Source organism: Elephantulus edwardii, unplaced genomic scaffold (assembly GCF_000299155.1).
Source record: "Elephantulus edwardii isolate Elephantulus edwardi_28Jun2011 unplaced genomic scaffold, EleEdw1.0 scaffold00003, whole genome shotgun sequence".
In the NCBI taxonomy this organism is placed as follows: domain Eukaryota; kingdom Metazoa; phylum Chordata; class Mammalia; order Macroscelidea; family Macroscelididae; genus Elephantulus; species Elephantulus edwardii.
The window spans coordinates 8,634,888-8,656,553 of NW_006399753.1; the positions used below are offsets into that span (position 1 = coordinate 8,634,888).

At 50.3% G+C, this 21,666-nt stretch overlaps 1 protein-coding gene across 1 annotated transcript in view; it reads left to right on the forward strand.

Annotated features, from left to right (window-relative positions):
* Positions 1-487: 487 nt before the first annotated feature.
* Positions 488-21,666, forward strand: part of NDRG1 (N-myc downstream regulated 1) — a 40,437-nt gene continuing 19,258 nt past the window's right edge. The window contains exons 1-4 of the mRNA XM_006879272.1: positions 488-570; positions 1,589-1,624; positions 16,234-16,339; positions 19,012-19,132. Coding sequence (XP_006879334.1) covers positions 508-570; positions 1,589-1,624; positions 16,234-16,339; positions 19,012-19,132 — 326 coding nt within the window. The 5' untranslated portion in view covers positions 488-507. The remainder of the gene's footprint in view (positions 571-1,588; positions 1,625-16,233; positions 16,340-19,011; positions 19,133-21,666) is intronic.

Genomic DNA, 21,666 nt, shown 5'->3' on the forward strand with positions numbered 1-21,666 from the left:
CCCCCCACCCTCCACTGTCCCGTACTCCTCAGGGAGTCGTGATTTGCTGGGATAGCTCTCAGGACCTGTAGAAAGAACAGATATACCTGGTTCCAGGAAAGAAGACAAGTTAAGAGATTCCAGGCCAGGCCTGGAGCATGCCCTGTTTAAGGGATCCTAGCCTCCTGTGGGGGTGAGACACATCCTCCTACTTGATGGTGAGCTTGGACTTGGACCTGGTGTGGGACCCGGTTCTGAGTCCAGATCCGTCTGTTTCTGTCAGCTGCGCAGGTGCATTCAGGAGCCATACTCTCTCGTCCAGGGTCTTCCACTCTCGTCCCCCCCACACCCCCGCAGTCAGTCTGGGACAACCATGCATTTGGAGAGTCTTCTAACGAGAGAGTCAATGCCCACCTTTTCCCAGCTTCATCTACTTGCTTTGAGTTTGCCTCGTTTGGAAACTATCACTCAGTGGAAAATGCTGACCTCATGACCTTTGTCTCCTCACAGGCAGGTGACAGCAGGGACATGTCTCGGGACCTGCAGGACGTGGACCTCGCCGAGGTCAAGCCTTTGGTTGAGAAAGGCGAGGTGAGTGGAGAGGCCCCTGGCTAGAGTCCCATCATGGAAAACATACACACAAAACATGTATACACATACATACACATCTGTGTTTTCACATGTCAACTGCTTCCTTGTTTCTAATAAGTCCCTTGAGACAAGAATACAGACGACAGTGGCAGGTCCAGTTCAGCCCCTCAGCTGGCCATTAGTGTTTAGGGACTTCAAGCCCGTGTTTGACCATTTCTCTGTACTTCCACCTACACTGCCCTGCTCTTGTTTGTAAGACGAGAGAGGACTAGATGTGCTGAACCCTGCCACCTCTGGACATCCTATTGGTCCCCATTGCTTACTGTAGCTTAGAGTTAAGACGAGTCTGTTTGGGTTTGAATTCTGGTTGTAAAACTTGGCAGCTTAGTGTCCGTGACAAATGATTCAATCCCTGCATGCCTCAGAGTTCACCATCTACAAAGTGATGCCAGTAGGATTGTTCCAAAATGTAGAGAAACATCTGTGAAGTTAGGGTGTCAAAACATCTGGTCAGAGAGAATGACGGTACCAAGAAAACACACACACACAGAGGATCCAAAGCTGGGGAGGTGTGCAAGAACCCGAATCCGTAGAAATGTACAAGCAGTTACTGACTGAGTTAATCTTAATTCAGATGCTCAGCAGTCCCAGGGAAAAGGGGAGAAAATAAAAGGAAATTCAGGATAGTGACATCTCCAAATTTAACTTTTAAAAGTGTTCCACTTAGTTCTGGAAATTTCAAGCTTGTGGTCTGTTTAGACCTTCAGGTTATTGTTTTACCACCTTGGGGTATAATAGGTGCAAATCAAGACTGTAGTTAGAAGAGTTATTAGATAAAGTGTCAGCTTTTCTGCTGGGCTGCTCTTCTTGAAAGTAACAAGAACATTCTCTGTTCAGAATTGGAGACCCTTTAGGAGGGCAGATATGGAGTCAGTCTTGGAAAAGCCCCTTGTTTTCAGGATGGTTTCTCTGTCCCAGCATACTGACACAACTGACCCTCTCTCCTGTCTCTCCACAGACTATTACCAGCCTCCTTCAAGAGTTCGATGTTCAGGCAAGTAGAGGATGTGGCTGTCCCCTTTCCCGCCCCAACTTCTCTTCTTTTTTCCATTGGCTTTCAGTAGCTTACTGTCCGAATGTCCAGGGGCAGTGGGCAAGCAGCAAGTTGTCTTAGCTAGTTCCCCACACCCCAGCAGAGCAGCGTCAGAGGGCTTGGGCTCTGGCCAGGCATCAGGAGCTGGCCATTCGCTGTCTAAGCAGCACACAGGATTCTATCTTGAGGAGCTGCTCAGGGCTGTGGGGCTTGTTGAGAGAGAAGGTGAGACCTCGTAATGGGATGTTATGTAAGAGAGGTTCGGTACTTTTTGGCTGCTGCTTAGAAAAGTGAAACCAGCCTTCTCTGTGGTTCTCTGGCTCACAGAAGCCTGGCTGCCCCGTCAGGGTTGGGACAAAGGGTTGAGTCCAAAGCTTTGTTCAAAAACAGATTCTCAGGACAGGCTGGCCGCTCCTGGGTGTGGAAAGGGTGAAAAGTCAGGGGCTAAGGTACTGGACCCATTATTGCAAGTAGTTTTGTGGTCTTGACTCTTGAGGACCTGGAAGGGGCCATGAAGCCGGAACCCTCGGGGGCTGTCATCCCAGTTGAAGGACAGGCCACGTGCACCTGAGATTTGCTCACCTGCACGTCCACCTGTAGATCACACACATGTTCTGAATTTCTGTCACACTGAAAGCTTTTCATCACCACCACCTAAATCTTTTTCTTTAAGCCCCTCTTGTCCCCAAAAGACCTTGCACATTTACTCTTTTGCTTGCTACCAAAAGATCAGAACTTCAAATGTGCTACTGGCGATGCAAAATAATAACTGCTCATCTACTTCTATAAAGATCTCAGCCAAGAAAACGCTAGGGGATATGTTGGCTTTGTGCCAATAAAACTTGATTTATAAACACTGAAATTTGACTCATGGGTTGGGACCAATTTGACCTAACCTTACACAACAATATTATTTTGCAAGAAGCCAGGGCAGTATAAGCGGTTTTGTAATTGGCTGCTAATCTAAAAGTTGGTAGTTTGAACCCACCCAGCAACTGTATTAAAAATAGAGCCAAAATCTGTTTCTATAAAGATTAACCAGGTGAACCTCACTCAGTGCTGTCCAGTCAGTTATGACTCACGTGACCCTCTACCAGCTTTCTCAGGCTGTATATCATTCTCCTGAGGAGCAGCCGGTGGATTTGAACCACTGCCCTTTTGGCTAACAGTCTGACACACTATGCATGGCCTAATGATCCCATAGCTTAGTTCTACTCGGTAACCAAGGGATTACCGTGAGTCAGACCAACTAGCAATACAATTTTGCAGCTAGGGAAACTGAGGCACAGGATGGAGGCAGCTAGAGTTATGACATCTGAGCCCACTTTGTCACTGACATCCTCAGAAACACAGGGGGAGATGGGTCATGGGCAGATGCGGTGACTACACTGTTGTTCAATTTGTTCTGCACATGGAGCAAAGTTGTAAACGGCAGCGTTGGGGGAAATAAAATCAATCATTCTGGGCTGGGCTGGGCTGGGCTGGCCTCCTCTGGCCTCCCCTCCCCTCCTCTGGTCTCTGGGCTGGGATAGCCTGTTCTAGTCTATACTGGCCTGGCCTGGTCTAGTCTGGGCTGGGCTGGGCTCTGGGCTGGGCTCTGGGCTGGGCTGGCCTTTTTCTAGCTGGACTGAACTGGCCAGGGCTGAGATGGCCTATTCTGGTCTAGGCTGACCTGGGCTGGCTTGGGCTCACTTCCACCTGACAGGAGACACAGCTCGTTTCTCTGTCACTCTGATGACAGTTAGTCATCCGTATCCACCAGGCCTCTACCTCCACCCGCGGGGAGGCAGCTGGTTCCTCCAGTGGCGTCTTCCGTGCTTCCTGACTTGCCTGGGAATCTGTGCTGTGGTCCCCTCAGTCAGCACTGGGGCACACTGGGTGCCGGAAAGATAGCTGCAAACTGCCAGATTTGCCCTCTCCTGGATCATTGATTCAGGGCAGTTCCCTTGACCTTCCTTCAACCTCAGTTTCCTCATCTGTGAAATGGAAAGAGTTGCTGCGGTCTGGTTACGTGGCGGTGAGAAGAGGGCAAGGCAGGGATGGTGCAGTGATGCGTCTGTCTCTTCCCTCTATTGTGGATTTTCCCATCTTTGCTACTGATTCTGAAAAGCCTAGAAGAGAGTTTACTTGTTAAAGCTCACCGTTGTATTTACTCCTTGTAGTTAGAGAAGTACTTTGCTGTGTCCCTGCTCGAGGACACGCTAGGAGCCCTGGGGGAGCTGTGCTCAATGTATTGGGCTGCTGCCAGTGAGTCTGCAAGAGAAAGGTGGGCAATCTCCTGCAAAACTCACAGCCACGGAAACTCAGTGAAGGGTCACTGTCTGTAACCCAGCTGCTCCCTGGCCACATTCTTTGACATTGGAGCACAAAAAGCAGCCACCAGTAATACAGAAATGAATGAGCATATATGTGTGCCAATAAATCTTTATTTATAAACACTGCTATAACTTTTGGATGTCAAAAGATACAGTAAAACTGGCAAGAGTTGGAACTTGTGTGGCAGAGAAGAAAAGGCAGATTATTTCCACTGATAAGACTGTACCCATCAAAGGCAGGAAGTTTGCATCGTCCAGAATAACAAGGCCTCCCGTGGAGGCCCAGCTCCCACAGACTCCACTGTATTATTTTTTTTTGGATTGCCTCTTACCTCCTGCCTTTTGAAAATGTAAAAGCCATTTTAGTTGCAAGCCAGACAAAAATAGGCAGTGGAGTTGAATTGCCTGGCCACTGTTTGGTCACCTCTGTTTCAGATATTTGCTGGTGCCTGATGGGTAGAGGGGCAGAAGCAGGAGAGATGACCAGTCGGGAACAATAGCCGTGGTGGAAGTAGGAGGTGACAGTGGCTTGGAACAGGGAGGAGTTGAGGAGAGGAGGTGGGAGAGGACAGTGAGGCTAGGGCCTGGCTCAAGGTCAAGGCCAGTAGATAGGGGCTGATTTTCCTAGCCCTGAAAAGCTGTGATCTTTAAGTTACACCCCTCTCTGAGGAGGTGGGAGTGGGAGGTGAGCTTCTCCTGCGAGTCCCTGTGTACACAGGTCACCGCGAGTCAGATTGCCCCTGTGTGACTGGTTTGCTTTGGAATCTTGGCTTCCCTGAGGGTCACTGTTTTCCTCGTGTCCTCTGTGGGCTAGAAGTGTGGAATCCTGCCCCCCCCCCTCCCCGAAGCATTCTTTACCAGTAAAGAGCCAATTGAGTGTGGGATCTGAATTTGAATCTAGGACTTTGAGGTCTTGGAGAAGCCCTTCATTATCCACATCCGAGTCTTAATACGAGCAGCCTCCAAAGTAAAGAATCCTGGCACAGTGCTTAAGTGCTTGGCAGCTACCCAGACAGTTGGCAGTTTGAACCCACCTAACCACTCTGTAAGATGTGGCAATCTGCTCGCACGAAGATCACAGCCCAGGAAAGACTTTGAGGCAGGTCTACCACTCCTGCACAGTCTCCGTGTGTCAGAGAATTGACTCGATGGCACACACCACCACCACCACTCCAGGTGCTGTTCACAGGACCTGCTGCATAAGGCCTCTCAAAGGGTGAAATGAAGTAACTCGTGCGAAACAGTCCTGTAGCGCGTGGTACGTGCTCCAGGCTGGTCGGCCTCGCTACCCTCACTACAAAGCATCTTTATACCCTTCAGGGGTTGGAGTTGACCTCTGGCTTGGATTCTGAGCTTTCCCAGGGCCAATGAACCCAGAATTTGAGTTGGGATCTGAGTGTTGAGTGATCTGTTACCAGGAAGATGTGTGTATGCAGCTGCTTGGATCTTGGATTCACTGGGGCTGGCTGGCTGCTGTGCCCGGAAAGGTAGACAGTCAGTGAGGGACAGGACAGGCCTCACCCTCATCTCCTGAGATGGACAGTGGGCACAGCGGGCACGAGCACAGCAGAGACTGTGAGCCGGCACGGGACGGGGCAAGGCCCCCTCTGTTCATAGGGTCACTGTGAGTCACTGTTGGTTTGATGACTCCTAGTGACAACTTCATTCTGATGGGCTTTCTCCCTAGGGTCTCACTGGTCTCCACAGACTCCTGCAGGGCTTCTTTTATCAGACGCTGCTATTATGGCACCGAGTTCCCTTGATGAGTCACTGCTCTCGGGGCCAGGAGCTGAGGACAGCAGATCCTCTCCCTGAAGATTGGTGACCCTAAAACTCAGTGGCCAGGGCCTCAGCCTTCACGAGGATGAGAGCCCTGGGGGCGCAGTGTGTGCTGCACCGCTCATGCAGAGGTTGGAAGTTCAAATCTACCAGATAGAACTCAGGATAAAGAAGGACAGTCTTTTCTTGTAAAGATTTACAACCTGGGAAATCCAACGGAGGCTCAGGAGTCACGACCTAGCGACTCGACAGCAGTGTGTTTGGTTTTCGGTCTCCAGCAAGATGCCAGTCACCCGCCTGCCTTGGGCATCGGTGTCCTGATGTGCTGGACCAGTGCCAGGAGCTGCTCTCTACTCCAGTGCTGTTGGGATGCCCGTTCTCATCTATACTTTGGACAAGGAGACTGAGATGTGAGTCCACAGAGTGGTGGCTGGCCATGCTCATCCAGAAACACCAATCTAGTCTCGATGGAGCCTTGAGTTCTCCTAAGAGGAAAGAAAGACAGTCTGGCCATGAGCTAAGCAGGACTGCAGTGAACTTCCTGTTTAACACACCGGAAGCGACTGACAACTCCTGGAGCCGCAATGGAGCGGTGCTTCTGTCTCCCCGTTTCCTGGGTCCTGTGTCCACTCACTGGATGGGCCTGAGGCAGCTCTGAGGACACTGAGCTGCTCCACTTTGTGGACCTGAAACAGCCCGTGGGACTTCTTGAAAAATATCTGATGCTTCAGTGTTTTCACCAACCCAGGCAGACTCTCCCTTCCGTTCCCATCGTGAGCAAGAATGTAACCTTTCTTTTTGATGACTTGGCTTGGATCAACACGTAGTCCACAGCCAGGTCTCAGCAGGGGTGAGTCTGGGGCCCCTCAGCTGCCAGGGATGATGGCACGGTGGCCACATGGGGTCATGTGGTCCCAGCTGCAGCCCCAGGGGAGTCTGTGTGCTCTGTCGTGGGGGATGCTGCCAGGCTGCTCATGGGTCGTGCCTCACTCCCACTGGAGGGTCTAGAACACGCAGAGCCAGAGCTGGTGGGGACAGCGGCCTGCAGGCCTGCCCTGGACAGGGTCTGAGCGTGCTCTGCTTGCTGTGTTTGCCGCTGGTTTGCTGAGGGGGCTTGTGGGAGTGGTTTGAATTCCAGCGTATTTTCTTTGGCTGGAATTCTAAGACTTTTTGAGTTGGCATCCTTCCACTCTCTTCTCCAGGTGGGGAGATGATGAGAGATGAGACCTGCCAGGGAGAGGGGTGGGAGGAAGAGGGGTGAGGTGTGCCCACATCTGCTTCTCTGGCGAGTGAGTCTATCAGCATGCAGACTTGCTTGGGGACTTTGAGGAGGATGGAGGCGCAGAGGTATCGAGTCTGCACCTTCCCTGTGGGCTACCTCCCATCACCCAGGGAAGCTCGTGTGCAGCTCTGACGCTGAACGGGTTCCTGCAGATTGTCCAGATGAAGACGGACTCAGAAGAAAGGGCTGGTGATCTACTTCAAAACTGGCCTCTGGAACTCCCTGTGGGTCAGAATTGCCTGATGCCATTGTGCCAAGGACTGCCATGGGCTGGCATTCATTGGACAGGAGCAAACTACGGCCACCAGGACGTTGGCCTTCGAGATGTGACAATTATATAGCAAGAGACAACAAACAAGTTCCCTCAGGAGTAGAGGTGGTCCAACCAGGAGGATGCCCATTGTCACAGAGGATAAGTGACCCCTGGACCTAAGGAGAGTACATTTTTGTCCTGTTGGAGCTGGGACTGAAGCTCACAAAGCTCACAGCTGACTGGCAGGCCATCTGTCAGGAGATGGAGAAGCAAGACTTTGGCTTTGATATGTCCCTAACCCAAGAGAGGTTTCAAGATCAGCCAAAGGGACACACTTTATTTCATGGTGGTCCCAGGATGGGGAGACAGGCTTCCCTGGCACAGTTCGTTCTGTGGTGCACAGTGTCCCTGGGGGTTGGGGACAATTCAAGGACGCCTAACAACATCATTGATCTTGCCTTCTTCTTCATCTTGTCTCTTTCTGGGAATCTGCTGTCAAGGTCTATCAGTAATGCTGTTCATCAAGACCTTTGACCCTCACACCTGTTTCCTTCCTGGAAAGACCTTTTGAGTATATGGTATTATGTCCTATACCTCTTGGACCTCTGAAAAAGATCTGTCATCCGGAGGCCAGCATCAAGGCTGAAGGGACTGTGGTTGGGAAAAGCAGCTTTACAAAGTACAGCGTAGATCCTGACTATGTGGAGATCTTAGTGGCTCTGCTAGTCCGTGTCAGGTGACACTGTCGACCCACAGACTGTGTGTTTGGTGTTTCGAGTCTACCAGTGGATAAGATGGGTAATCACTTCCCACTGTGATTCACGGCCTTGGAAATGTGGTGAAGAGTTGCTGCAGGAGTTAGAACTGCCTCGGCAGCAGTGAGTTTGAGTTTAAAGTATTTACACACACCTGAGGGAGTCCTGGTGGCATAGTGGTTACAAGCTGAGCTGCAGCTGAGTTAGTGGTTCAAATCCACCAGCCACTGTAGATAGTCGCTAAGAACTGTAACCAACTCAACTTACTTTGGCTTTGACAGCCTGGTGAGTTATGTGTGGAGCTGCAGCAACTAGGTTGATGGTTCAAATCCACCAGCTGCTTGTGGGATGGTCTACAAGGTGAACAGACACTTCTTGTAAAGAGTTAGAGCTCGGGAACTCGATGGAGGGTCGCTATGGAGGGAACCCAAACGAGGCAGTGGACTTGAGTTTGGTATTTTTTTTTATTAAATTTTATTCGTTTTAATGAACATTTACAAAGATTTTGGGTAAGTTTGGTATTTTAAACACCAGGAGCCTCTGGTTTTACCCTAGTACGAGCCTGCATCACTTCAGGATGCTGGGATGCTGGTGTTCCCTCCTCCTTTGTCTCATTTCATCTCACGCACTCTCCTAGGACACGCAGGAAAGTGAAGGAGCATGTTTGGTGGGATTTGCCCAACAGGTTGATAGCGGAGCCTGAGTCTTTGTAGTTAAGCTTGGGGAGGGGTTGGCGTATTGGAGGCCTCTACCCATAATCCCTGACTCTGCCCCATAACATCCTGTTGCCCAAATTGCCTTGCTTGCTGGAGTTAATTGCAGCTGATTTCTTCCTCTTGGCTCGGCAGTTATTCGGGTGGTTTGATTTGATTTGGTTTCCATGGGAATCGGTGTTTGTGCTCCCTAGGGCTGGCTGGGTAATGAGCTGATGGTACCCACAGTGCACAGGGGGGCGGTGGGCTCTGAGGTCTGGCTCCCAGGCTGGTGGGGCTGGCCCAGCGCTGGCATCATACCCTGTCTGAAGGCTGGTATCTTTCCTTCCTCCTGAGAGCAGATGGGGAGAAAGGAAACCGTGGCCTATTCCTCATTTATTTCTGCATAGCCTCTGCTTGTTTGAAGGTGGACAGACCCACAGGCTTGGGAGTCCTCTGCCCACCCCTTCCCATCCCCGCCTCCCCCTGCCCCACTTCCTAGCAAAGCCTGGACAGATGGCACATGTGGGTCAGTGTGAAATGAGGCTTTGGAGAATAAAGCCGGCACTCCCGGCTCCCTGTGGCTTTCCCTGGAATGCCCTCCGGGGGAGGGGAGAGGCTTGAGGGTCACCCACCAGCCCCCTGGGGCTACAGCTGGGCTCAGTCCCCAGGGGCCCTTCCAAATCCTTCATCCTAAGCTGGGTCAAGACCCAGTGTAGACAGTGCACATAGCCAGGCAGAAGTGGATTTAGATCTGGCTCTGTGCTTTGCTGACCTAGTCCTCCAACCTCTCTGGGGCTTAGACATCTGATCTGGGACAGGAGTAGCCCCCAGGGTGTCTAGACTGCTGAATGAGCAGCATCAGTGTTGTCAGCAGGCTTAGATCTCCCACCCTCACTCCCTTGGCCCATTGTCGTCTTTTCAGGAAACACTTTGCTTCTGTTTTCCTTGGAGAATTGAGTCCCAGACAGAGGCCCTCCCTCACGCAGCAGCTGCTTCTGACTCAGGCTCCTTCTTGCTGTTCTGAGAACTCCTTTTTTGGGTTCGCCATGACAGTGTACTAGAAGCCTGAGGAACAGAGCAGGAGCCAGGGGCCCACGTTGACCTCTGGTCTTGTCTTCAGATATCACCAGGGGCTTCCATGGCGCTCCTAGAGTTTTGGAAGTTTAAGGGACTGTCTTGAGTCATAACCTACTGTACCTCACAGATCTCAGCTCCGCTACGTGCCCCACTGCCACGAAGTCACTTCTGACTCGTCATGACTTTTCACTGGGTTTCTGAGGTTGTTGGATCTTGATGGGAGGAAATAGCCCATCCTTTTCCCAAGGTTGCTGGTGGATTTGAACCACTGACCTTTCCATTAGAAAAACAACACCCAACACTCTATGCCACCTGAGTTAGCCACATCTTGTGATGGCAGGATGGGTAAGCATCCAGCTGGTGGTTCTAACTCAGTGACTCCACAGAGGAAAGACTTGCCAGTCTGCTCCCATCCAGCCAAGAACCCCCGATGCAGCAGCTCTCCGCTCTCATATGGGGGGCCCTGTGATGCCCGAGCACCTCCCACAACCTGGAGCTTATCCCTCCCCTGCCTGGCCAGGCCTCAACCCCGAGATCAGGTACCTCCAAACCTGGCCTCCAAACCTGAGGCCCTGGGATCTGGCTGGGCCTTACTTGGCAAATGGGAACTGCACCCACTGGGCAGGGAGCCCCCATGAGGTGACGTGCGGCATATTGGACTGCTAACCTAAATGCCACCGGTTCGAATCCACTACCCACCCTGCTGGAGACAGATGAACAATCTTTGCTCAGAAACATTTACAGCTTTGAAAACCCCCTGGAGTGTTAGCTGTGGGTTATTTCTGACTCACTGGTATATAACAACAACTGAAAGGCCGAAGGTTCGAATCCACTAGCTGCTTTGCTGGAGAATGATGGGCAGTCTCTGCTCCTAACGATTTACAGCCTCGTTCAGCCGCTGAAGAGCTGCGTGCATCACAGCGGGTGGGTCCATGTCCACAAATACGGTGCGTGCTTTTCCTCTACCCCCGTCCTTTCTCCACACTCAAGGCTGTGGACTCAGAACCGGCCCACAGCCGGCCCTCTAGGGGGTCTCCGAGGTGGTAAGTCACAGGGGAGGAGATCCCACCGTGCTCCCCTGGAGCTGCTGGTGGATTTGAACCACCGGAGGACTCCCCTTTGGGTTAACAGTGCTGCTCTCTGCTCACTGTGCCACCTCAGCTACTGACCCTTATTGAACGGAAAAGATGCTAAGATCAGGGGCACAGCCATGCCCCCTTCCCCTCCCAGCTGTCAGGGTCGGCCATGCCAATGATGGCAGAGGGAGGAGGACGGGACATGTTCTTCCTGCAGAGATCTCCAGGGATTTGCCCTCCCTGCCCTAATCTGGCCGCTTATCAGACCCCCGCTGGGCTCCTCCCCTGTCTGGCCATGTCTTGACCCCAAGATTGCCTCGTCTCAGGGAAGAGAGGCAGCCTGGCTCCGCCACTGACTGAGCGCCGGCAGCCTCCTGTCATCCTCTTAGAGCCAAATGGGTTTAGCGTGTCCCCAGAGCCTCCTAGACAGGAGGGGATTATGGAGGAGGACAGCAGCTGGTCCCCAGAGGGCCGGTCATCAGCCATCCATTAGCCCTCAGGGCTGGCCCCTGTGCCTTTGTAGTAATTGTCCCTGCAACGTTGTCCTTAGTGACCACTAGGATGGGAGCGCCGAAGTTTGCCTAACGCTGCTAGGACCTTTCCCCGTGGCTTCAGTCTTGGGAGCTCCTTTCTGGGGCCAGTGGGTTTGCTCCTGCCCAGAGAGGCTGAGAGAAGGCTCGGCTGCTGTCCAAGGTCACAGGTACATTTGCTGTTAAGTGACATCAAGTCAAGTATAACTTGTGATGATCCTATGAACAGATATGAACGCTGGCCTATCATGTGCCGTCCTCGTCATTTCTAGCACACTCACGCCTGTTGTTTGCAGTCACTGTATCAATCCATCTTGTTGTGAGTCTTCCTTTCCTTCGCTGGCCTCTCACTTTTCTAAGCATAGTGTCCCTCTCCAAGGAGTAGCCTCTCCTAACGACATGTCCAAAGTACACGAGACAAAGCTTCACCATGATGCATCCAAGGAACATTCCAATGGCACTTTCTCCAAGACATACCTGGTTTTTCTTTTGTCTGTCCATGGGATATCCAATACTCTTGTCTAACACCACAGCTCAAAGGCATCGATTCTCGTTATCCTAATTCATTGCCCGGCTCTCAGATGCACAGCAAGGGATTGGAAAGATTTTAGCTTCAATCAAGTGCACCTTAGTCTGTAAATTAACATCAGTGCTCTTCAGGGCTTTGAGGACGCAGGGTGCCCTGCCTATGAAAGATTTGGGGCTACACAGAGCATGGAATAGAGCGATAAAGAGCATGGATGTTGGACTCTGTCTTGAGTTCAAATCTTTTCCTACCATTCTAGCTGTGTGACGACAGGCAAGCTATTTAACCTCTCTGGGCCTCAGTTTTCTCTGTAAAATGTGGACAGTAGTTTTTTCATGAGGTTGTCAAGTGTCACATGTCCAAGGTGGCACCCACTCTCTGATGTGTCCTGGTAATGTGGCTGTGTTCCAAAGTGTTCATCTCCTTGAAGACCCCAGAGTGGAGGCGGCACTCTCCCCAGAGGCTCAGAGGGACTGGGCATGGGCCAAGGTTGGCCCTGAACCCCCAAGACAACAGGGAACACTGCCTGGGGAGTGTGGACATTATTTTTAGAGGAGCCATGCGGCCAGCTGGGGAGATGGGGCCAGCAAGTCACAGGAGACAATGGGGACTGTCAGGCCCACAATGGACCATTGTTCCTGCTGTGGCCCAAGGCCAGGGCTGGGCCCTCACAGATGAGCTGGGCCGCACCTGGGGCTGGGCCATGCTCTGTGGCTGGTGTTTTTCCAGTGTTTGATGTGTCCACTGAAGGGAAGAGACGGGGTCAGGGAGGCAGGTGTGGGCTCTGTCTGCGGGAATGGACTCTGTTGTTTATAGGCATGGGCTCTATCTTCAGATGCCTCCTTTGTCCATAGAAGTGGGCACTGTCATCTACAGGAGTGGGCACTGTCATCTACAGGAGTGGGCTCTGTCATCTACAGGAGTGGGCTCTGTCTACAGGAGTGGGCACTGTCATCTACAGGAGTGGGCTCTGTCATCTACAGGAGTGGGCTCTGTCATCTACAGGAGTGGGCACTGTCATCTACAGGAGTGGGCTCTGTCTCAGGACAGGTTCAGACTCTGTCTCAGGGGCCAGCTTTATCTTCAGGAACCTTGTTTTACGATAAGACAGACTTATCAGACCACCATCGTGTGAATATACCACAGCTTTTCTATCCATTCTTTTGTTGATGGGCTCTCCTTCTGTTCTAGTGGGATTTTTTTTAAAAAAAACAAAACAACTAAGATTTGAGTGAAAGCTTTCAAAGCAAATTGCTTTTCCCCTCAACCATTCATACACATTTTGTTTGCAACACTGATTACCAAATCTACAATGTTGTTGCAATTGCTCCTCTTCCTCCCTCTGGGTCTTCATTCTGAGGAAGCTCTGAGTGGGTTCAAACTGCCAACCTTTCGCTTAGTAACCAAGCACATCACCATTTGTACCACAAGAAACCCCAATCAACTAAATCCGACACTGTCCAGTCAGTTCCGGCTGAGCGGCTTCTCAGGACGCAGCAGAGCAGCCCCTCGGGGGTTCCCAGGGTTACGTCTCTGCCGAAGCCGAATGCCTCCTCTTTCTCCTGGGAGCAGCTGCTGGGTTCAAAGCTTTGGTTAACAGCCAAGCCTTAAAGCTCCGTGCCACCAGGGCTCCTGAGGGGACTCTAGAAGTAGGTGCTTAATAGATAAAGAGTTCTGGTGGCCCAGTGCGTCGTGTTTTGGGGCTAACTGAAAGGTTGGCAGTTCAAATCCACCAGCTGCCTACTCCTAGGGAGATCAATGGGTGGTCTCCTCCTGTAAAGATTTAAAGCTTCCGAAACCCAACAGGGGGGTTTCCCACTCTCAATATGAGTCAGACTCAGCTCGATGGTCGTGCTTTGGTTTTGGTAAATGTTTGTTGTATGAAGTGGACCAGAGCTGGGTTTTATAGGTAAGATGTAGCCGAGGTGGGTTCTGTCCCTGCACCGTGTGCTATACTTGTCACATCTCACTGCCGAGATGAGGGACTCACTGGGCCCAGTCCCAACTGTGGGGTCCTCCAGTGTCCCTGAGCAGAGGCTGATCCTGGGCTGGACCCAGGGTGGGGGTGAGAGCTGGGCCAAGGAGGGACCTGCCTGCTCCCACAGCACTGCTGGGTAGATAGTAGCGGTTGAGCCCCTCTCCTCCGGGGGAGACTGTGAGCCGAGTCTCCATGAAACGCCATGGTGACCACCAAGGCTGGGACTTCGGCTTCCAGCAGCTGGCTCATCCGTGTCTGGGACATCCCGTATTCCACCCAGATATGTCATTTACCATTTGGAAAAGATATGTCACCTGCCAACCTCAGGTTGCCTTCTGAGGTGTGAACGTGGTTTGACCCTTAGAGGTACACAGTGTGAAGACAGGGAAGGGGATGGGCTGGTGGGCACAGCTGCCACCCCCGCCTCGTGCTAACTGGTGTTTGAGCCTCCATAAGGCTTTCTATTACTCATTTTCCAGAGAGCAGCCTTTTTTCTGGCTGCTGTGGATTCAAACCTCCTACCTTTGGTTAGCAAGCAAGTATGTTAACTCTTTGCACCACCTGAGCTCTGGGACCCTGCAGAACCGACTTGGCTTCCCTGGGCCTGAGCATCACTGTGGGCCGACTCGGCGTCACCTGCCCTTTGTGGGGTTCTCATGAGGGAAGGAGCATTAGGGGGCTGGTCACAGATGTCAGGTCCCCAGCAGGCTGTCCCACACCTGCCCCAGGAGGCGATCTGGGGACTCAGCGCCTAGAGACACAGGAAGGGAGCCCTCCACAGAGTGGAGATCTCTGCTGTCAAAATGTGGGGAAAACACAAGTCAAGTGAGCAGCCCAGGTTTGTGGAAGCTTCTAGTGGTTTTGAGGAGTAGCCGTGGAGGGCTTGGCCCTGAAGGTGGATGGAAGGGACAGCTTGAATAGGTATCACTGCCCTGTGAGAAACTGGCAGGTGAGCTCTGGTCCCTAAGCGAGCTGAGGTCCTTGGGTTAAACCACGTACTGCTCATGTCTGTTGGGTCAGTTCCAAGTCATAAGGACCCTGCAGGGCAGAGTAGACCCTCTGTAGGCATTCTTTTGTTTGTTTGATAAAATTTTTTATTTTAATCGTGATTTTAACCAAAGTTTACAGAAAAGTTAGATTTTCAGTCATTCATTGTTGCACATTTTACGCGCTCTTTCTCCCCTCCCCGTCCCCCAGTTCATTTTTTTTAACTATTCTTCTATTGTTGCACAGTTACCTCCTTTCCCCTCCCCCCTCATAGCAGCACTGTTATAAAGAGGTCTGAGATGGGGGGGTGGGCAGAAGAAGAGAGTAAGAGCAGTTAGATAGTGAACCCTGCATTGGAACAGATGAAGGAAAGAACTGTTAAAAAGGAGCATATGATTGGGCATTATCTGTACAACAACAACGGTAAGGTTTCCAAGGCTGAAATCCTTTTGGAAACAGTCTGTATCATTGTTCTCAAAGTGGCTGTTGGTTCAAGCTAATGATCTTTCACTAACAGCTGAAAGCTTAACCCACAGCACCCGCAGCTCCTCCTCACTGGGAATCAAGGCAGGGTGACTTATTTTTAGCATGGAAGGAGATGCATGTCCCCAAGCACTGTCAGAGGACAAGTGCAGAGGAGTCTAGGATGCCAGGCCAGCTGGGCCAGCTTAAGGCCACAGGTTGAAGAACTGGCTTTGACCAGGAACAGTGGCCTTATGACCAAGAAATAGGGGAGAGGATGATTGACATCAGGATTCTTCTGGTCTGAAGTGGGTTTGCTCACAGTGGCACAAATTGGGTGGGAAAGCCCTTATTGAGACTTCTTTTCTCTGTTTTGGGGTTTGTTGTCTTTTCAAACAGGCTCTTGCCTCATGTTCACAACGTGGCTGCTGCTGATCCAGCCCTCTCAATCTGACTAGCTCACGTGTATAATCTACTTCCCAATAACTAGCATTGACTCTGATTGGCATATACCCCAGCTCGTGTTCCTTTCTTGGAACCAGTCATTGTAGCCGGGGAGGTGAACTGCTCACTGACTTGGGAACAGTGAGGTGGACCCCTATAGGAAATTGGGGTGTTCTTGGAGTAGGGATGCATTCCAGCCCGCCTCAACCAGCAAATATCTGGATGTCTGTGGGACAGATGAGGCATGGGGCAGGTAAAGGAAGTACATGCTTTGAATCATGATTTGATGATCTCTGGTTTTCTGGAGGTCATTGTCAAATGAGCCTGCAGTCAGAATTCTCCCAAACAGAGCAGCCACTCTGATGCTGGGGACTGTACCTGACAAGCCCCTGTCTGTCCATCTCTCCTCAGGAGCAGGACATCGAGACATTACATGGATCCATTCACGTCACACTGTGTGGGACCCCGAAGGGGAATCGGCCTGTCATCCTCACCTATCACGACATCGGCATGAACCGTAAGTTCTAGCAGGTTCCACCGAGGACGGTGGAGGAGAGGGTGCTAGGAGGTCATCTCCTTCTGGGACTTCCTGGAGCCGATTTTCTGGGAAGGACTTTGGCTGCAGACCAGAAGGAACAGGGAGGTTGGGAGCTGTCTGTGTGCCCAGGCATTCCCGGAACACAGGGGACCCTCTGCCATCTGTCCATAACAGTGATTTTTTCTGTGTTGTTTTCATTAAAGTGTATAACACAGTGGTTTTTAGTATATTCGGAGTTGTGCAACCATCTCCACTATCAGCGTTAGAATAGCATCACTCCGCAGATAACTCCTGCTCCATTTAGCTGTCAGCCTTCCCCCTGCTGCCCCTCTGGCCCTGGCCGCCAGGTCTGTCCTTTCCATCTCTATGGGCTTGCCTAGCGGGACCTTTCATGTAAGAAGATAGATACATGCAGCAGGTGGCCCTTTGTGACTACTGTTGTCATGTGTTCAAGGAGCATTGTAACATGGTGAGAACTGCCCTCTGTTGTTGCCAAGTAATATTCCAGTGGTGCAGAAACCATGCTCCGCTTATCTCTTCATTGATGGATATTTGCATTGCTTCCACTCTTTGTTTATAATGAATAGGACCTCTGTGAGCATTTAATAACTGGAAGATAACTGAAAGTTTTAACCATATCTAGATTCCTTTTTTTTTTCCCATGGGAGTTGAGTTTGGTTTTCACCAAACCCCAAACTTAGGTCAAGCCAATTCTGACTCATGGTGACTACAGGACAGGGTCGAACTGGCCTTAGAATCTCCAAGGCTATCAGTCTATGAAAGCAGCTTCCACATTGTTCTCTTGCAGAACATCAAGGTGGACTTGAACTGCTGACCTTCCAGTTAACAGCCAATCACTTAACCACTGGGTCACCATCCTCTTAATGATAAGTTTTGTGGAATAGAGCTGGCTCTTTGGCAATCTAATCCTTCCTTGTGACGTTGGTAGTCATCGTAACATGATTATGAGCTGGATGCCTCCTTGATTTTTGATCCTTGAACTGTCTGATTAACTCTTTTCTTCTACAGTTTATTAATACCTCGAGATTGGAGATACTGGCACTTTTCTCCTTTCTCCAAATGTCTGTCTGTATGTCTGTCTGTCTCTCTTTCTTTCCCTCTGTCTCTTTCTTTTCTCTCTCTCTCCCTCTGTCTTTCTCTTTCTTTTTTCTCGCTCTCCTTCTGTCTTTCTCTCACTTTATTTCTCTTTCTTTCATCAAAAGAATTTTTTACTGTTATTTTATGCAAGTTGGGTTGTCACTGAAGTTGTTAAGGATCCTCAAGTTGATTATAACACATAGCAACCCTGTGAACAATAGACCTAAACTTTACGTCTCCTCCATGAATATCCATGATGCACTGGTTCCGGTGTCAGGGACTTTGTTCTGCATCTTACTTAGTTGGGCTCTGGTGAAGAAATAGAACTGTGGGTGACGGTGTTGCTCTCCCATCTCAGTGACGGGACTGCATCGTCAGTTAACTTTTGTTATGAGTGACCTCTGTGGTTTTAGCACACTATTTAGCGGGACACCAAAGGAGCCCCCAGAGTGACCTAGTCACTTCCATTGTGGCCCCAATTCCTTGGTGCCACAGGTTCCTGCTGTCTCCTCTATATCCACAGAGAAGGAAGACCTTGAGGATTGAGTGTCCTGTTTGGAAAGATGGACTGTCACAAGCTGTTGGTCTGATGTTCACAGGGCCACATCTAACTGCAAGAGATTCTGGGGAATATTATCCAGCCTTGTGCTGGAGGAAGACGGAAGTGGCCTCAGGCCATTAACCATTGTCATTAAGCCAGCTCCACTCCACGTTGACCCTGTGTGCATATGCCCTATCTGTGTGTGCCTCATCTGTGTGTGTGCCCCCTCTGTGTACACCCCGTCCACGTGTGTGCCTCATCTGTGTGTACACCCAACCCCTCCGAGTGTGCACCCCATCTGTGTGTGCACCCCCTCTGTGTGTACACCCTGTCCATGTGTGCCCGCCTCTGTGTGCGCCCTGTCCACGTGTGTGCTGTCCATGTGCGCACCCCATCTGTGTGTGCACCCCATTTATGTGTGGACCCCCTGGGTGTTCAGTGGTGCAGATTTCTGACTAAATCACCAGGTTTCCCTCTGAGGCACCTCTGAGTGGACCTGACCACCTCCCTTTGATTGGTAGCTGTTATGCCAACAGCTTGCCCCCGGGGGCTCTTTCCTAGGCATTTGTCTCCTCTCAAGAGTCCCTCTCAAGAGATTCTGTAGCCTTTGTCTTCTGTGCTTCACTCTGTTTGCACGTGACCAGTGCCCAGGCCAGTCTTTCAAAGGCAAGGGCATAGGTGACAAAATGAGAGGCAGAGAGAAAGCCCACCTTGATCCAGGGCCAGCGTGGCCAGTACTGAGAAGAAGCTGGAACCATAACAGGACCCCCTCTATGAGGAGTCCGAGGCCCACTCAGCATGTGTGCGCTGGTGTCTGCAGACCATCTCTGAATGACCATCTCCAAACATGGCTCCTTCTTCCCTTCTCTCTCCCACGGAAATGGGCCAGGGCAGAAATGACACACACATTCTTTCCTCCAAGTTCATTGTCTCCTGCTGAATGTGAACCGAGAAAAGGAATGTCTGTGATCTCAGTAAGTGAAATTGGTCTTCTTTTCTCCTCCTTGTCTAGACAAAACCTGCTACAACCCCCTCTTCAACTCTGAGGACATGCAGGAGATCACCCAGCACTTTGCTGTCTGTCACGTGGACGCCCCTGGCCAGCAGGATGGTGCTGCATCCTTCCCCACAGGGTACGAGGGGAACCCTGAAGACCAGGGAGATGGGGATTCAAGGAATGTAGGGCCTGGGAAGTTGTGGACTGGGTTTGCAGGGCTTTTTGACCGGTTGTGATAAAAATATGTATTTTATATGTATAACAAAACATTTACCATTTCATTATTTTTCACGTGTATGATTTAGAGATTCCATCTTAACCAAGTTGTACAGTCCTCGTTACCACCCATTTCCAAACTCTATCACCCAGTTCTTCTATCTTCCATCTTCACTGTTCAGCTTTCACATGCATACGAAAGAAAGGAGTATACTATGTCTTGGGACAGGTGTACCTTAGTCTGTAAACTGATAATTATTTTTCATTAGCCCTTTTATTTTTTTAAAAAGAAATTATTTAATCTGGTTTACTTACAAAGTTCATAAACATTCTTTTTCATTCTTTAGCCCTTTAAGGAGATCTTGATATCAGATTTTCCCATTGCAATGCATCATTTGATTTCTCAGCCACTGCTTCCATGAGCATTGATTGAGTGTGGATCCAAGTTAAATGATTCAACTTCAGTCTTTCCTCTGTTTATCATGATGTTGTGCATCGGTGTCTTGTCAGGATTTTTGTTTCCTTTATGTTGGGGGGACTCTGTCCTGATGGGTTCATGGCCTGGAATTTCATCAGTAGGTGCTTCAGGTTGTCTTGGAATCTCTGAGTTGGGAGATGACTTGGCAACACTTAACAATAACCACAATCTGTTGCTACTTAGTTCTTTACAGCACAGCTTCAAGTGTGCCGATTGCTGCAGGAAGGGACAAAAAATCCTGGAGACAAGGCAGGGCAGAAGAAGCTTATTATGTATCAGTGTGTATGTAGAGAAGGCTCGAGGTATGAGCCTCCCAAAGCTGTCTCCCTGGCTTGGAGATGGTGGGGTTATTTGGGGTAGTACAGGACAGCCAATGTGAGGAATCTTCATAGCATATTCCCTTGTCCAGGCATACTGGTCAGTGGTCATGTCCTGGACTAGTTGATCTGTCTTATCTGTGCACTGAGATGACTGGAGCTGTCCATCTGTCAGGGTTTAAGGGGAGTTAACTCTTGACTAGAGATTACAGGAACACATGAGAAAGAACAACAAAAGGGCTTTAGTTTGATAAGGAAAATAAAGAGGAAATCATTTCCCTCTTAGGATATTATAAAATTGGTCTTACATTAGTGCGGGGCTCTTACTGTAAGAGGTTAACTCTCACTGCCATCAGGACTGACCCATAGCTTACCTGCCAGAGGGTTTTCAGAGGCTGTGAGTTACCTGAAAGGAGACTGCCTGGTTTCAACCATCAGAGGAACACAGCCTTGGAGTCATCAGGGGAACTCCCTACAGATCACACCATCAGAGCGCCTCCTCCAGGAGGCCTTCCCTGACCACTCAGTCAGTCATCTGTCCCAGAGTTGGTCTGCTTTCTCGGGACTCTGTGATTTCCCTTCATCAAAAAGCCTGGTTGCTGTTGAAGAGTTCTGACTCGTGACGATCCTTTGTGTTTGTCAGAACAGAATCATGCTCCTTTTTTAGCTACTTTTTAGTAGTTTTTAGCTACTGGGTCTTCAGGAGTAGATTGCCAGCCATTTCTTCCGTGGTGCTTCTGAGTGAACTTTTTAGCTGAGCACAGTGGCACCACACGAGGAGTTTACAAGATACACGCTTATTTCGGTGACATAATGGCTGTCCCTCACTGGACCCCGTCTGGTCAGCTTTGTACACGATCAATAACTAATTATCAAGTGAATTACTCTATGCCTGCTTTGATTCCTCCTCCCCGAGGCTGGAATTGTGAAATCCTTTCTCATCAATGTCATTCCATGGCCTTTATTTAATGTAGCTTTAATACTCTGCACCCAAAACCAACAAAAAGCAGACAGCAGTTTCTGGAAGTCACTCCAGCCTTGTGTGTGTCCCAAACAGCCCTTTGCAGGGGCCTGCCTTCCCTGAGGATCATGGGATGCGTACCCAGCACTTACCCAGACACGCTAAGGTCTGGACCTTCATGTTCCCTGGGGCCTCTACTCTCCAGACATTGGTGGCCCCATTGAACCTGACAGTCCTTCTCTCAAATCCCTTCTAGAGCATCTCTTGGAACAAGGTGACTAGGGAGTGAGTCCCCTAGGTGGAAAGGCATCATGGCAGAGGTTCAGAAGACCCCCTTAGGGAGGAGGGAAAGTGTGTTGAGATCGTGGAACTTGACATACCAAGTCCATAATCTGGGTTCGAGTCCTTGCTCTTCTGTGAGGCCAAGCCTCTTATCTCTCAGCATCGATAAGGTTTATACTCTTTGTGCTGAGAACATCATGCAGCTGGGACTATTGTGAGGACTAAAGGAGCTTTCAGTGCTTATAAAGTGCTTTTCCTGTGGAAGCCGGGACACAGGAAGGGATCCAGAGATAAGAGAAGCCACTTGTGTGAAGCTGACCGTGACGCACAGTCACGCACGTGTGACAAACTAGAATTGTTCCTTCTTAGGCTCCCCTTTCCCTTGTTCTCCTTTCTTTTTTTTTTTTTAATTGAAA